General features: G+C 38.8%; 1 protein-coding gene across 1 annotated transcript in view; it reads right to left on the bottom strand.

The window, feature by feature from the left end:
• LOC116849349 overlaps positions 1 to 9574 on the bottom strand; it is a 12656-nt gene extending 3082 nt beyond the window's left edge. Inside the window, exons 1-9 of the mRNA XM_032826407.1 lie at positions 9201 to 9574; positions 6917 to 7007; positions 6379 to 6669; positions 5629 to 5887; positions 5130 to 5416; positions 4470 to 4912; positions 4181 to 4221; positions 1844 to 1980; positions 903 to 1283 (exon numbers count right to left, since the gene is read on the bottom strand). Coding sequence (XP_032682298.1) covers positions 903 to 1283; positions 1844 to 1980; positions 4181 to 4221; positions 4470 to 4912; positions 5130 to 5416; positions 5629 to 5887; positions 6379 to 6669; positions 6917 to 6968 — 1891 coding nt within the window. The 5' untranslated portion in view covers positions 6969 to 7007; positions 9201 to 9574. The remainder of the gene's footprint in view (positions 1 to 902; positions 1284 to 1843; positions 1981 to 4180; positions 4222 to 4469; positions 4913 to 5129; positions 5417 to 5628; positions 5888 to 6378; positions 6670 to 6916; positions 7008 to 9200) is intronic.
• Between the last annotated feature and the right edge of the window lie 3561 nt (positions 9575 to 13135).

Consider the following 13135-nt stretch of genomic DNA (forward strand, 5'->3'; position numbering starts at 1 on the left):
ATTTTTTATAAATAAATTATTACTGCTGTCGCGCAGAACTCTTTGGACATTCGTTTTCTGATCATAAGTGAACGTTAAAAATATTTTTAAACTAATGGAACTCTCAAAGTGCGGCTGGCGCACCCCAAAGTTGTAAATATGTTCAAATATGCAGAACTCGCGAAATACTGTTAATCTCTCTTATTTTGTTGTCGGTATTCCATATTTTGTGAATTAGGTCTTTGCAAATCGACTTTTCGCTTTTAATTAGTAGAACTATTGTTATATATGATATAGAACTCTAGAACTATTGTAAAACAAACCGAAACTCTAAAGAAATAGTTGATTTTACTGATTAGGTGCGCTGCGTGAACTTAGCGCACCTTTTTTTAAAAGGTACCTATTTTTTTGTATTTAATGACCGGAACTATTTAAAATTGTTGCATAGAGCTCTAGAACTTTTCAAGAGAGTATCAGAACTCTAAAAAAAATGTCACATTTTTAAATATGGTGTGCCAAGTTCACACAAGTACACATTTGGGACGCTTTAAATTTTCGTACAATTCGTGTCTTCAAGGTGGAGATTTAACCGCGCGTTTCATCTCGTCTTATCAGTGTTTTATCGCAAAACAGGCATTAATAGATGATACAACAACACTCTTTCAAATAGCTTATTTTATTACTTTGCAATCTCATAAATGTAATTGTTCCTGGCATAAATCTTATTAAACATTTGTACACACTAAAACTCGTATCATGATTATATCCGAAGAAAACTCGGAAATATTTGCGCGAATGAGAACTCGTCGGCCATTTCTCTAAACCTTCGATATCCTCGGCACTTTTCATATTTCTTAGAATCGCGTTGCACAAATATCTACAAAGATCTATGCGCGAGTATATGTACACAAGTATTAGCATACCTAAAACGACCAGAGCTCCGCGAATGGTAGGATCTGCGATTTCTCCCAGGTAGAGCGAGAAACTGCTGTACGTCATACCCAGGCTGACGCCAGCTAGAGACCTGGCAGCGTACAGCCATTCCACCCGATTAGCCGCAATCGTGGAAACCCAGCATAGTCCGATCGGAAAGCTGGTGACTAGAATCGTTGTCTTGCTGCCGAGATAGTTGACAGCGGCGGAACCAGAGATCGCACCGACTAATCGACCCAAATTTAACAGAGAAACTACCCAAGACGCTTCGTGCATCGTCATTGAAATGTGAGACTCGGGAGAAGTCAGATAAGCAATATATGGCGAGCTCCAAGTGACCGACAAACCAATTTGTAGCAACAGAAGAGTCACTGCAATTACAACAGCCGTTCATTAACCGCTAGATTTAATCGCTCATCAATTGCTTGATAAATCATCACGCTTGATAAATCATCACGCTTGTGAACACTGCTTCGGGAGATTTTTTCTCTTCTTTTTTTTTTTTATTTCGATCAGAAGAACATAGGCATGCACGTAGCGTGTTATAAGTATTGACTATAATGCGTAATATTAACAAAACACAAAGAAACTCTAATATCTTTTGCTTTCAGCCATTCTAAATTGTCACTATTGAACATTAAGCTTCTTATATAATTATCTGTCAGAACATATAACTTCCGCAAATCATTTAACTGCAAACTGTCAAAGTCGTCGAAGCAATAAAGTAAACCGGTGCAGGGATGAGACAGCCATCACGGATAAGAATTGGAACAATAGTTTTCTTTTCATACATACGGCGAAATTCGCGCAGATAGGGATTTTCAAGGATTGGATTTGAATGTCGGTTATAAGAAAACCGTTTAAAACACGAGTATTTAATATATTGGAGAAAATAATAAGCTCTTTTTGAAAATGTACGAATAAACCTCACCTCCGATACCAGCAATCCACTGAGACCACATGACTTTCTTGGCTACCACTTTTTCTGTCTTATAATCCATACTGACTCTGCTGAATGCTCTCTTCGACTGAGCTTCGTGAGTACTGAACATTAGTATATCACTACTACTGAAGAATCGTCATTTAGAAGGCACCATATGCATTTAAAGATAAATAATGTAAACATTTCGTAATGGACGTGTGACGAATGATGAAGGTATCGTCTTATTATATCGCAACAAAATGCGAAATATCGCCGGGTCCTTATCGTCTTTTTCTTTTTATAGGCGCACTCGTTAATTGTTTATCCGCAAATTATATGTGTTTATTAGATGTAAAAGTAACAATCTCTGATCGTTTAGTCATGACTATTGTGAATATTTAATGCAGTGCGATACATTTTTGGATATGTCGGAGTAATTAAAGTATTTAATTAATGAAACAGCAATTAATAGATTTCATTTTATTGGACGGCGTTAATTGGAATTGTATTATTTTCCGGGGGCAACGATCACTCGATGAGGAATTATATTAGTTTATGCACAACACGGCTCGTGTTTGGTCGCAATATGACGTCAGACCTTTACCGAAATATGCAGAATCATTTATCTTTGCAAATGAGACATCGCGCGTAATGATGATAAATAAAGGAATAAATAAGTTACACAGTATACCATGAAACATTAACTCGTCCGAAACATTAATTTGAGTGTTAAATATATTAAAGTAGCTTTTATAATTGTCACGAATTGAATTTTATTAATTTACCGAGTTGTTTTTATTCATCTAATTTTAACCTAATGACTTATGCCATTAACATTTAATTTGAATTTTCATGATTTTATATATGTACAGTACTTGTTGTAAATTTTCGTTGGTTTCTTAGAGAAAGAGAAGATTAATTATTTAACTAGATATTTATTTATATATAATGACGCCTCAAAAATTTTCTCTTAACGCGGAGTTGTATTTTTCTTATGCAACATAATGCACACCTTTCATACTTTTCTGACACGGCTGTCATTAATATTCGCGCAGATAGGGATTTTCAAGGATTGGATTTGAATGTCGGTGCATTATAAGAAAACCGTTTAAAACACGAGTATTTAATATATTGGAGAAAATAATAAGCTCTTTCTTGAAAATGTACGAATAAACTTCACCTCCGATACCAGCGATCCACTGAAATCACATGATTTTTTTGGCTACCATTTTTTCTGTCTTATAATCCATACTGACCCTGCTGAATACTCTCTTCGACTGAGCTTCGTGAGTACTGAACACTAGTATATCACTACTACTAAAGAATTGTCATTTAAAAGGCACCATATGCATTTAAAGATAAATAATGTAAACATTTCGTAATGAACGTGTGACGAATGATGAATATATCATCTTAACAGGTACCGCACGCGCGGAATGTCAATCGTATCGCTATTCAATGCGCGGATTCATTAAGGATTATTGTTATTACGGGTAACTACAAGGTCTCGCGGAACGTTTTTGTTATATAACATAGTGCACATCTTTCATACTTTTCTGATATGGCTGTTATTAATATTCCGCGACAGGTACCGCACGCGCGGAATGTCAAGCAGAAACATCGGTGTAAAGTATTTAGCAACATAAATTTATCTCGATGTAAAAATATCAGATCGGCTAAACTTTTTTGTTTGGCTTGTTATTTTTTACCATTCTTGGTCGACAATCTTTTTAGAAAATTTTATTGTCACACACGTTGCTCGTAATTTCCTTTTTAATTTTCAATATTTAATATCTTCAACTAAATAACGACGAATTGAATGAAAGTTTTTTCTCAAGACATCTATTTGGCATAATGTAACAAAAAGAAACAGACAATTCATAAAGGAGGTAGATTCATAAAAAAAGTAGAAAATTACTCTGTGAACTCGGCGAGATATTCGATATTTTATGTAACAATTTATAACCACACTTCTGAAACATCTTTTTATGAATGAACTTATCAATGCCACCTGCGCGCTTTTTTTGTAGCAGTTCCTATATTATATTTTCGACTTGTATTTGGTCATTCTTGAGTAATCTAAAATTTTCTTGCTAGGTTGTTTGGTATTTATGTGCAATTGTTTTTATTTTGAAATTTTTTATTTTGCCAACTTTATTATTGTTTCTACAATATATTCTAGCAATATCTACCGTATTAATAAGAGCGTATGATACACATATCTTTGGCGTATTCTTTGCGATTGTCCCACTCGCACTTACATGACGGATTACTGATTTCCTCGTGTATTTTAGGAATTTTCAATTTGCTGGGTTATTTTCAGTCCCGCCACAGTTCCTTTCTCGCGCCGTCCCTCTGTTTCCTGTAGCTAACATGTCTTGAATTTCCTATTAACATTAGCGATAATTAACGTTCAACCTTTATATACCAAACCCAGACTAATGGTTTGGCTCATATAAATGTATATAATTCATCGTGACTAATCAATTCTCGTTAATGCGCTGAGTTAAAATTACGTTTTCACGAGTAACAGAGAATTACATCGAGGTATCACACACATACACACACACACATACACACATACACACACACACTCTCTCTCTCTCTCTCTTTCTCTCTCTCTTAATGAATTCACCTGCAATGTTTTTCCTTTTGTCTCCGGTATTTTTATATATGAATATATCAGACAAGCCGCCATGACTAGAGCGTAGATGCAGAAGATATACTGTATTTTCATGATATCCAACAGCGGCTGAAAAGTCCTGCTCGAGACGAATGCAAATGCCGCCGACGTGATACTACCGATGAATCCGGCCATACTCTTCAGGTCGGGCGGAAACAGTTCGCCCAGCATCGTGCTGGGCACCGGTACGAGCCCCAGATAGAGCAATGTGAATATTAACAATGACAAAATGATCAGCCACTCGAAATTATTAGGATCGTAGTCATAATCGAGTAGCCAAAAGTGCAGTGCGAATAACAGCATTGAGATCGTCACGGAGGTGGTTGAGATTGTCATCAGAATCCTACGGCCGTAACGATCGGTGGAGTACGCGCCGATCCAGCCAAAAATTATACCTGCGCACAATCGGATAAATTGAGGCGAAACGCTCTCGTCAACAATAATCTCTCGCTATTTTAAAACAGAGAGAATAGATTAATTGAGAGCAATAGCGCGCATCGTTGTTTGAATTCACTCGTAAAGTTGAAATGTTTTATAATATTTGTTAGTACAAAATAATATGAAATGGAAATTATAATTTGGTATTAATTGATATATCGGAATTGACCGTACCAGCCGTACTAACGATCATTACTACGTTCGAAGGCGCGATCGAAGTGACCATCGCCTGCCTGACGATGATCTCCATGTAATAAACAATGGAGTTTAGTCCACTGAGTTGCATGAATAAGAACAGTATTATTATCAACATGAAAGACCGGCGAACGTTCGGCTCCTTTATTCGCTTCAACCGTTCCGTCACAGTCATCATAGACGACGACTTCATATAGCGTTCCACCTTCTCCAGTTCGCTTCTTGCGTCGCATCTTGGATTATACCATTGAATAGCTCCGCTTGCTCTAGGATTATAATATTATCGCGTTTTCAAGTGACATCAATCCATGCAGTAATTGTATCGCGACATTTGTGCCTAGAATATACAATGTTGCGCTTATCGCGATTATATCTCCTGAATGTTGTTCACGAAGATATAAAAAGTCCGAGAGAGAATTTGCTTCAATCTGGCGTGTCTCGTTTGCGAAACAATCGTACGAACAGAACAGTTATTCACCTTTCCATGTCACCGCGCTGTACGAAATAATGCGGCGATCGCGGCAAGAACAGGAAGATACCCATGTAGCATATCGTTAATGTCAAACTGATGATTCCGAAAAGCATCATGGACATGTTGGGACCCATGATGTTGCCGAAGAGAGTGCCCAATGGCAGCCCGTTGATCACTGTACCCATTAAGGCCCCACGTAATGACGGTACCGAAATCTCGCCCATATAGAGCGGACAGCAACTGAATATCATTCCCATGGATACTCCTGATCAGTACAACACGATTTCATAATAGGCAAGATTAAAGATTATGTCTGGAGAGATTGGCACACTGGGAATATTACGGGAATCTCGACATAATTATAAGAAAAGTTAATTAACCATGAAATCTTAAAGATGTTTAGATATTAATGTATCTCAATTTTCGTAAGATTTTACAAAAAATGATATTATACTGAAACACATGACGAGATCTCAAGGACTACGTCTAAAGACTTTCACACACACTTTCCGTAACAGTAACCGTAAGACGTAACGTATGAATTGACCAATCACGTTGAAAATCGTCGAAACATAAGGTCGCCATTTTTGTGAATACTCCATCGTAATTGGTCAATTTTTACGTTACGGTTACTGTTACGGAGAGTGTGTGAAGGCCTTAAGAGACAATAAGGCTACGTTCTAAGTATTCTAAGAGATCATTCCGACAAGTAGATTTGTCTCGCGTGTCGTTAGTAGCTGTAATTAATGCTATTACCGGAAAGTATCCTGAAGACGTACAGCAACACGGCGGAATTGGCGCAAATTATGCAACTCCATCCGACGATCAATGGCACACCAGTTAAGAGAACAGCGCTCTTGCTGTCGATATACTCTACGCAAAGGGAACCGGCGATGGCGCCGAATAGACGTCCCAGCGGCAATAAGGAAGCTATCCAAGCCGCTTGATCTTGCGTTATTTCAAACGGCGACTCCTCGCTGGTTAATAGGGCCAGGTACGGCGAAGTCCAACCGATCGCGAGACCGGTGCTGATGGCTAACAGGGTCACTAAGACACAATATTTCAATGATGACGGCGAATTCGCTTCATTCGTGTCGTATCAACGTTTCAGAATGATATACCAACACCATGCGGAGGTATATCGTCTCAAAGTAAAATGTAAATTTTGCCTCAAATTAAGTCGCTATACAAGCGGACGTTGAACATTTCTTGAAAATATAGAAATAATAAGACCAGATAGAATAGATACGTCAAATGACGAAAGTATACTATATTCCAAAGGACTGGTTCTAACCTATCAGAGAGGTGATCCACTGAGGCCATAGTCGAAGTAGAGTCTCGTACATTTTCGACGATGTTACCTCGATTCCGCTTGCGACTTGTATCTAATTAGAGTATAAACGGTCGATGAGAACAGAGATTATAGCGTTGCTAATTTAATTTTACTTCTTAATTCCTTTATCTGTTGCGGTAACTGCACTACTAACGATACTAGCAATCTAATTATACTGTATGCTGAGGCTATTATATCGGTCTTTATACATGCAACGCTTGTAGAACGGTGTTAGGCCGGGAATACACAGAAAAGTGTAAGCAGTAAGCAAATGGACCAACCATGATCGATGATTCTTCTTACGGCCCAATCGATTGTAATTGAACAATTTTTTGGACAATTTTTTTACTGTTTCAGTCTCACTGATTACATTTTTATGTATGCTTAACAGCCTTAACACGTAATACATGATTATTTGCGCGGAAGGATATCTATGATATAACTAATTTTGGTTATCTCCAGTTCAACTGTCATTTTGTCGGACTTATCGATATTGGCTTATTTTGCACAGTCTACATGGAGAAAATTTTATAGTAAAAATTATTATAGAATTTTCTAACTGAAGAATAGATCGATAATTGTGCAATAATTCACTATCTTTTCATCTCATATGCGTTCCTTATATTTTAGGAACTGAAATATACTATTAAAACACCTGCTATGTTTTTAACGAAATTTACTATATTCCTTGATAAGATAGACTTTATTACAATCTACAATCTAATAGTTTTATGAACTAAAAACTTAGTAAAAACATAGTGAAATTGGAAAGAATTTATATGAAAAAAAAAAGAAAACTATAATAATCTCTCCGCGTGTAACGTGAATATTTTTCATGTAATCAAGAAAAGAATATTAAGCTTATAAAAAACAAGCGCTGGATCACCATGTTCGCATGGAATAAATGGAAACAAAGTGCATAATTAGGTAACTAAAAAAGAAATATAAGTATCGGAACGCATCACAAAAATTGCAAATAACCTATCTGGCCGTACACGTTTCTTTTTCCGTCATCTAAAATCACATACTTTGTTTCCACTTATTGCACGCGCACATTGGTTCTTAGCTCTTGGCTCTTATAGACCTTATCATTCCTATTTTCTTGACAGTTAATCACAGAGTCTATAAACATATCATTTTATTTTTCATGTGGTTATCGTCGAAATCGTTTCCCGACAATGGGATAGAACGATTCGGTTCCGTCGGTGACATCTGTCGATAATACAAGCTTGATTCGTAAATGAATACGCGTCGTCACTGGCTTCCATTACGGTGCGTGAGATGAACGCGTTAGAGAAATGTGAAAAGCTGACTCGGTATTTACTCGCATTAGGTAGTTAACAAGAACGAAAATGCCGGTTATGCGCGCCCGAGAGAAAAGGCGTATAATGAATTTACACATTCTTTTTCCCTGGCAAAACCACGGATGCGTTCTCGACCGTCTACGACTGGCGACGCTGTCTCGACTTTTTCATTCCTGCAGGAAGTTTCGTGCGTGATATTTAAAATTACACCGCCCGTTGCACCGCGCGTAAAACTTCACTATCTCGTATACACGCACAAAAGCGCGCGCACACGCCAACATGACGAATCGATATTTTATGTTACCAGTCTCTTTTATCCGTAACATCTTTGTTACGGCTGACGTTGGCAGTACAATTGGACGTCATCCGCATGTAAATAATCGATATTAATCGAATTTCGCGATAGATGACATTTTACACAAGTATATCACTATTGGCGCGCGTGAACGCATAACAGGAATTTATTTTTTTATCCGTTTGTAATAAAGGAATCGCAATTGCGTGTAAACTGCAAAGCTTTGAAACAAAACGCTCGACAATGACGTGATGTCGAATGAGGAGAAAGTACGGCGGAAATTGCGATGTTTTTATGGATACAGCCCGTGAGCATTAAGTACACACACAATACCAATATAATAGAAAAAACAGCGGTTCTGTTTACGAGTGAAGCGAATTGCCTGCAAATCGAGCGCGTCGAGGATCCGTTATCGCAAAAAAGTTCGCTTGTCCGGAGAGCTCCATAAACCGATGCACATTCCGCTGTGCCTGCATAAACCAACTTCGCCGGATTCGAATAGACATCTTGGACAACCGTGCTTCTTCGTCGAGTTCTTCTCTTTGACAATGATATGGGTACACAGCGTGATTAGCGGCGAACATCACGCGTTCGAACAACGAAACGGAAGGATAGATAACGTCTCGACGTGAGATATCGCACTCACCTTACTTACGATGGCGTGAAAATTTAATGCATATTCACTTATGTAAACTTGGCCACGTCGGAAGAAATACTGCGCTCTCTTGCTTCTTGGGCGCGAGCAGCAAACTTCATCTGCACTTTTAACAACGCGCTGCTACGCTGGCTATTATGATTTAGATTCGTGCGCCGCGTATCCTATTTTCCTCGGCGTACCGTGCTCGAGAGAACTTTTCTGTCGTTTAACAGTCCGTAGCATTCGTAATTACAAGCGCACGTTCGACGCGAAATATGACTGGTAACCGCGTTAACGAACTTCATTACTACTCTACATAAATGTAGAGAAAATCACAGCCGATCTTTGCGTAACAAGTCATGTTTAGTCTCAAAAGGCGCCGGTTTGACTGATTGCAAGTGAAATATAACCTACTTCGTAATCCTCCTTCTCCTTCTCCTTCGATAAGAAGTCTTCAATACTATTCAGTGGAGACGACGAGATTGTTACAGCGCTGTTATCGCCGTTGTCGTCATCGTGACGCGAATCTCGAGACGAGGCCGATCTTTCGAAGACAGGCGCGTCGTTACGGCGGTCGGTTGAGCGCTGCTGAAACCCGGACTAACTTAAATGGGGCGAAATAGGGTTACGTCATACGACGGGATCCTTTGTCCTGCCGTTGTTGCACGGCAGCACGAGCCAGGGAGGTCCTGCGCGTCTCCGATCTTACGCCTGCAGGGATAATAGCTTTCAAAATGCAGTCTTGACACTCTCCGGGTACTTCATCGCTCGTCGTCGCGGCACGGCGCGTCACATCGCGTCACGTCGTGTCGCATCTCGTCGCGTTGCATCGCACAGCTCCTCTTCATCCGACGTCGAGGAGAGGCCAGAAGTGGATGAAGAGTGCGCTTCGCTGTAGTGTACACGGCATTATCTATATGCGACGAGTTTATGGTTCCCGACACTCCTACTTTCATGTCTACTTTCACGTCTACCTTGTACTTTCAAGCTACGACCTCGGCTTCGACTGCTCACGCCCTGTTCGCCGCGGCCATCCGATGCTGGTGCAGGTGGTGGTGGTGATGGTAGAGGTATAACGATAGCCGTTAACCGATCACTCGGGGCTCTCGCGAAACACTCATTATGCATACTTCATTATGTAATTAGCGCGTAATGCACCGGGTGAATTTTCTTTTGCGTCGCGTATCGTTATCACGCTCTCATCCGATCAACATACTATCCGCCTTCAGGCGATCCATCGCGTTCGTTTGGGACAGGATAGGATTATCGGCTGGTGTAACAAGGATCATTAGTTACCGCGTATTTCAATCATTAAATAGCAATGCGGACTTTTAGGCGACATTAATTTCACAAATGCATTCGTCGCGCTTGTTCAAATACACGTGTCCTTTACGTGGTCCACGGGCAAATACAGATTCTGCACAGAAAAAAAGGTTTGGTTGAATTAACCAAATATCTGGTCGAATATGAACGATCCAGAAATTCCGATTGAAGTAACCCGAATTCTGTTTAAGTCAATCTCTTTAAGTCAAACATCTTGTTAACTTAAACAGAATTCGGGTTACTTTAATCGGAATTTCTGGATCGTTCATATTCGACCAAATATTTGGTTAATTCAACCAAACCTTTTTTTTCCGTGTGGATTATATATTCGTATTTTTATTCGCTCGTGCGTCACGAATCAAAGCGCTGTCCGTCTCGTTCGTTTGAGCGCTCAATATCGCCGACAGAGCGGTGTACGCGGCTTCGACGCAATGTTTAATACGAATCCCGCACCCGGAACGATATCGAGTGTTCCACGATATCCAGTCAAGGCGAAGTAACAATATTCCGACTCGATTATCCGCAATATTTCTTGCGGGACGGGGAAACACGCCTACGGTATTTCCTGTAAATACGAACGGGCCAGAATAACGTTTCCTGGGTAGATGAGTACGACGCACCGTTGAATGTGGCGCCAGAGAGTTGCATGAGACTTCCTGTGTAGAGAGAACGTACAAAGTGGCGACTCGTGTTGCCCGCCAACGAGGTAACGGACGGGAGCGGCTATTATTTATTTTACAGTTGCTGAATATATTGCTAGATTATAACATTAATGTTTATTATTAATTCACTTTTGCTAAAAATTAAAAGTTATACATTTTCGTGCGCTTTTTCCGTTAAATGAATTCGTTCAATCGATACGCCGATCTCTCGCTGACGCTTTGGCGACCGTTGAAATTAATGAAAGAGCCGCTTTGTGAGTCTGACCGATGTGTAAGAATTTATTAACAACGAATCGTTTGAAGTCTATACATAGGGTGTCTCAGTTCTCGCGATATTAATTAATATGGCAGGATAGTTGAGTTCAAATGGAGAACGAAAATTTTAACACAAAATGTCGAGGCTAATAATTTTTAAGTAAAAAACTTTCCAAGTGGGCAAATCACAGAAAAGGTGAAAGTTTGCACGCTCAGGCATGGTACAATGCATAGTGGTGTACGTATATATATATATATATATATATATATATATAGGTGCCCTCATAGATTTCAATTCCTTACAATAATCAAAATATTTTTACATTAAAATCACCATAGGTGATCAGGTTGTATTTATATACAAATTATTAATATCACATTAATATATCACGTATAAATAATAATACGTATGTCGAAACGATGCAGAATATTAAATGTCTAAGGAATTGTTATAAGTATTACGTAAAGCTGTTGTATGACAAGTTAATTGATTTATAAAATATTATAAAGTATAGTTTAGAAGTATAGTCTATATGTAAAAAAAATGCCCAGAAATTACATAGAGTGACTTATTTTAAATGACGTATTGATATTTCTCGAAAATCGAGGCTTTCACTGAAAAATGTTTCGGCCAAAAGTTTCATAGTCTCGAGAGAGACATAAAATAGTGCCATTAGCATTTGATCTAGCATGGTCATTTGAAGATCACGTGGTCACCTTCAATTTTTCAATGGAAACTCCCATTTTTCATTGCATATATTCTTGTGGTCGAGACGTTTTCGAAACACTGGCACCACAAACTCTTTTGCGATGATAACTTCCTGAGTTATGAGTCTTCAAAGTTTAAGTACCGCCCGCATTAGCACTTAACCGAGAAATCAGTTTGCAAACATTAATAATTCGCTTAATCATATCTTTCCGAAGTCGTCGGCTTTCTTGGAAAAAAAGTATTCTTTATGGTTCTTCAAAAAATAATTTAAAAGCGATAAGTCCGGTGTGGTAATACAATGTAGGCTACACTGAGAGAAAAATATAGTTGCTTTTGACGTTAACTACACTTTTTTGTGGTTTTAACCAGAAAAATAGTTAGAAGAACCATCTTTCTAATAACACTTACTAAAATAATGGTTTTCTTAACTATTTTTATGGTTAAAATCACAAAAGAGTATAGTTGACGTCGAAAGCAACTATATTTTTCTCTCAGTGTATTATTATATTGGTTATACTGATTTCTCGGGACGTTCTATTAAATCAACTGCATTATTACTTTGAAATATAGAGGAATATTTTTCAACACTTGAGAAAATTAAACATTTATGCTATAGACACACACATGCGCACGCGCAGCAGAGAAAAAAATGTTCAGAGTCATTAAATACTACAGGAATGATGAGAACCGTGAGATCCTTATCTTCGCTGACTTTCGTGCATATACACGTACAAGAGGTGTAAATCCGATCGGGTAACCTCCTATGCTTATTGACGAAAATGACGAAATTCAATTATACGATTCCCGTGGGTGGGTAACCCAATTTGCACGTCATCAAGCCGCACGGCGAAACTAGTTCGAAGACCCCGGTATACAGGGTCTACCTATATCAAATATTGAAGTTCCCGGATTGCACTGGACTGCCCTCGGGGACGCCAAATAACCGTTACCGACCTCGAACGGCGGGCGACTGCAATTCGTCTGAACGACGCGTA

The sequence above is a fragment of the Odontomachus brunneus genome, unplaced genomic scaffold (genome assembly GCF_010583005.1).
Source record: "Odontomachus brunneus isolate Ranch 3 - 2012 unplaced genomic scaffold, Obru_v1 Obru_scaffold_113, whole genome shotgun sequence".
NCBI classification, from domain to species: Eukaryota; Metazoa; Arthropoda; class Insecta; order Hymenoptera; family Formicidae; genus Odontomachus; species Odontomachus brunneus.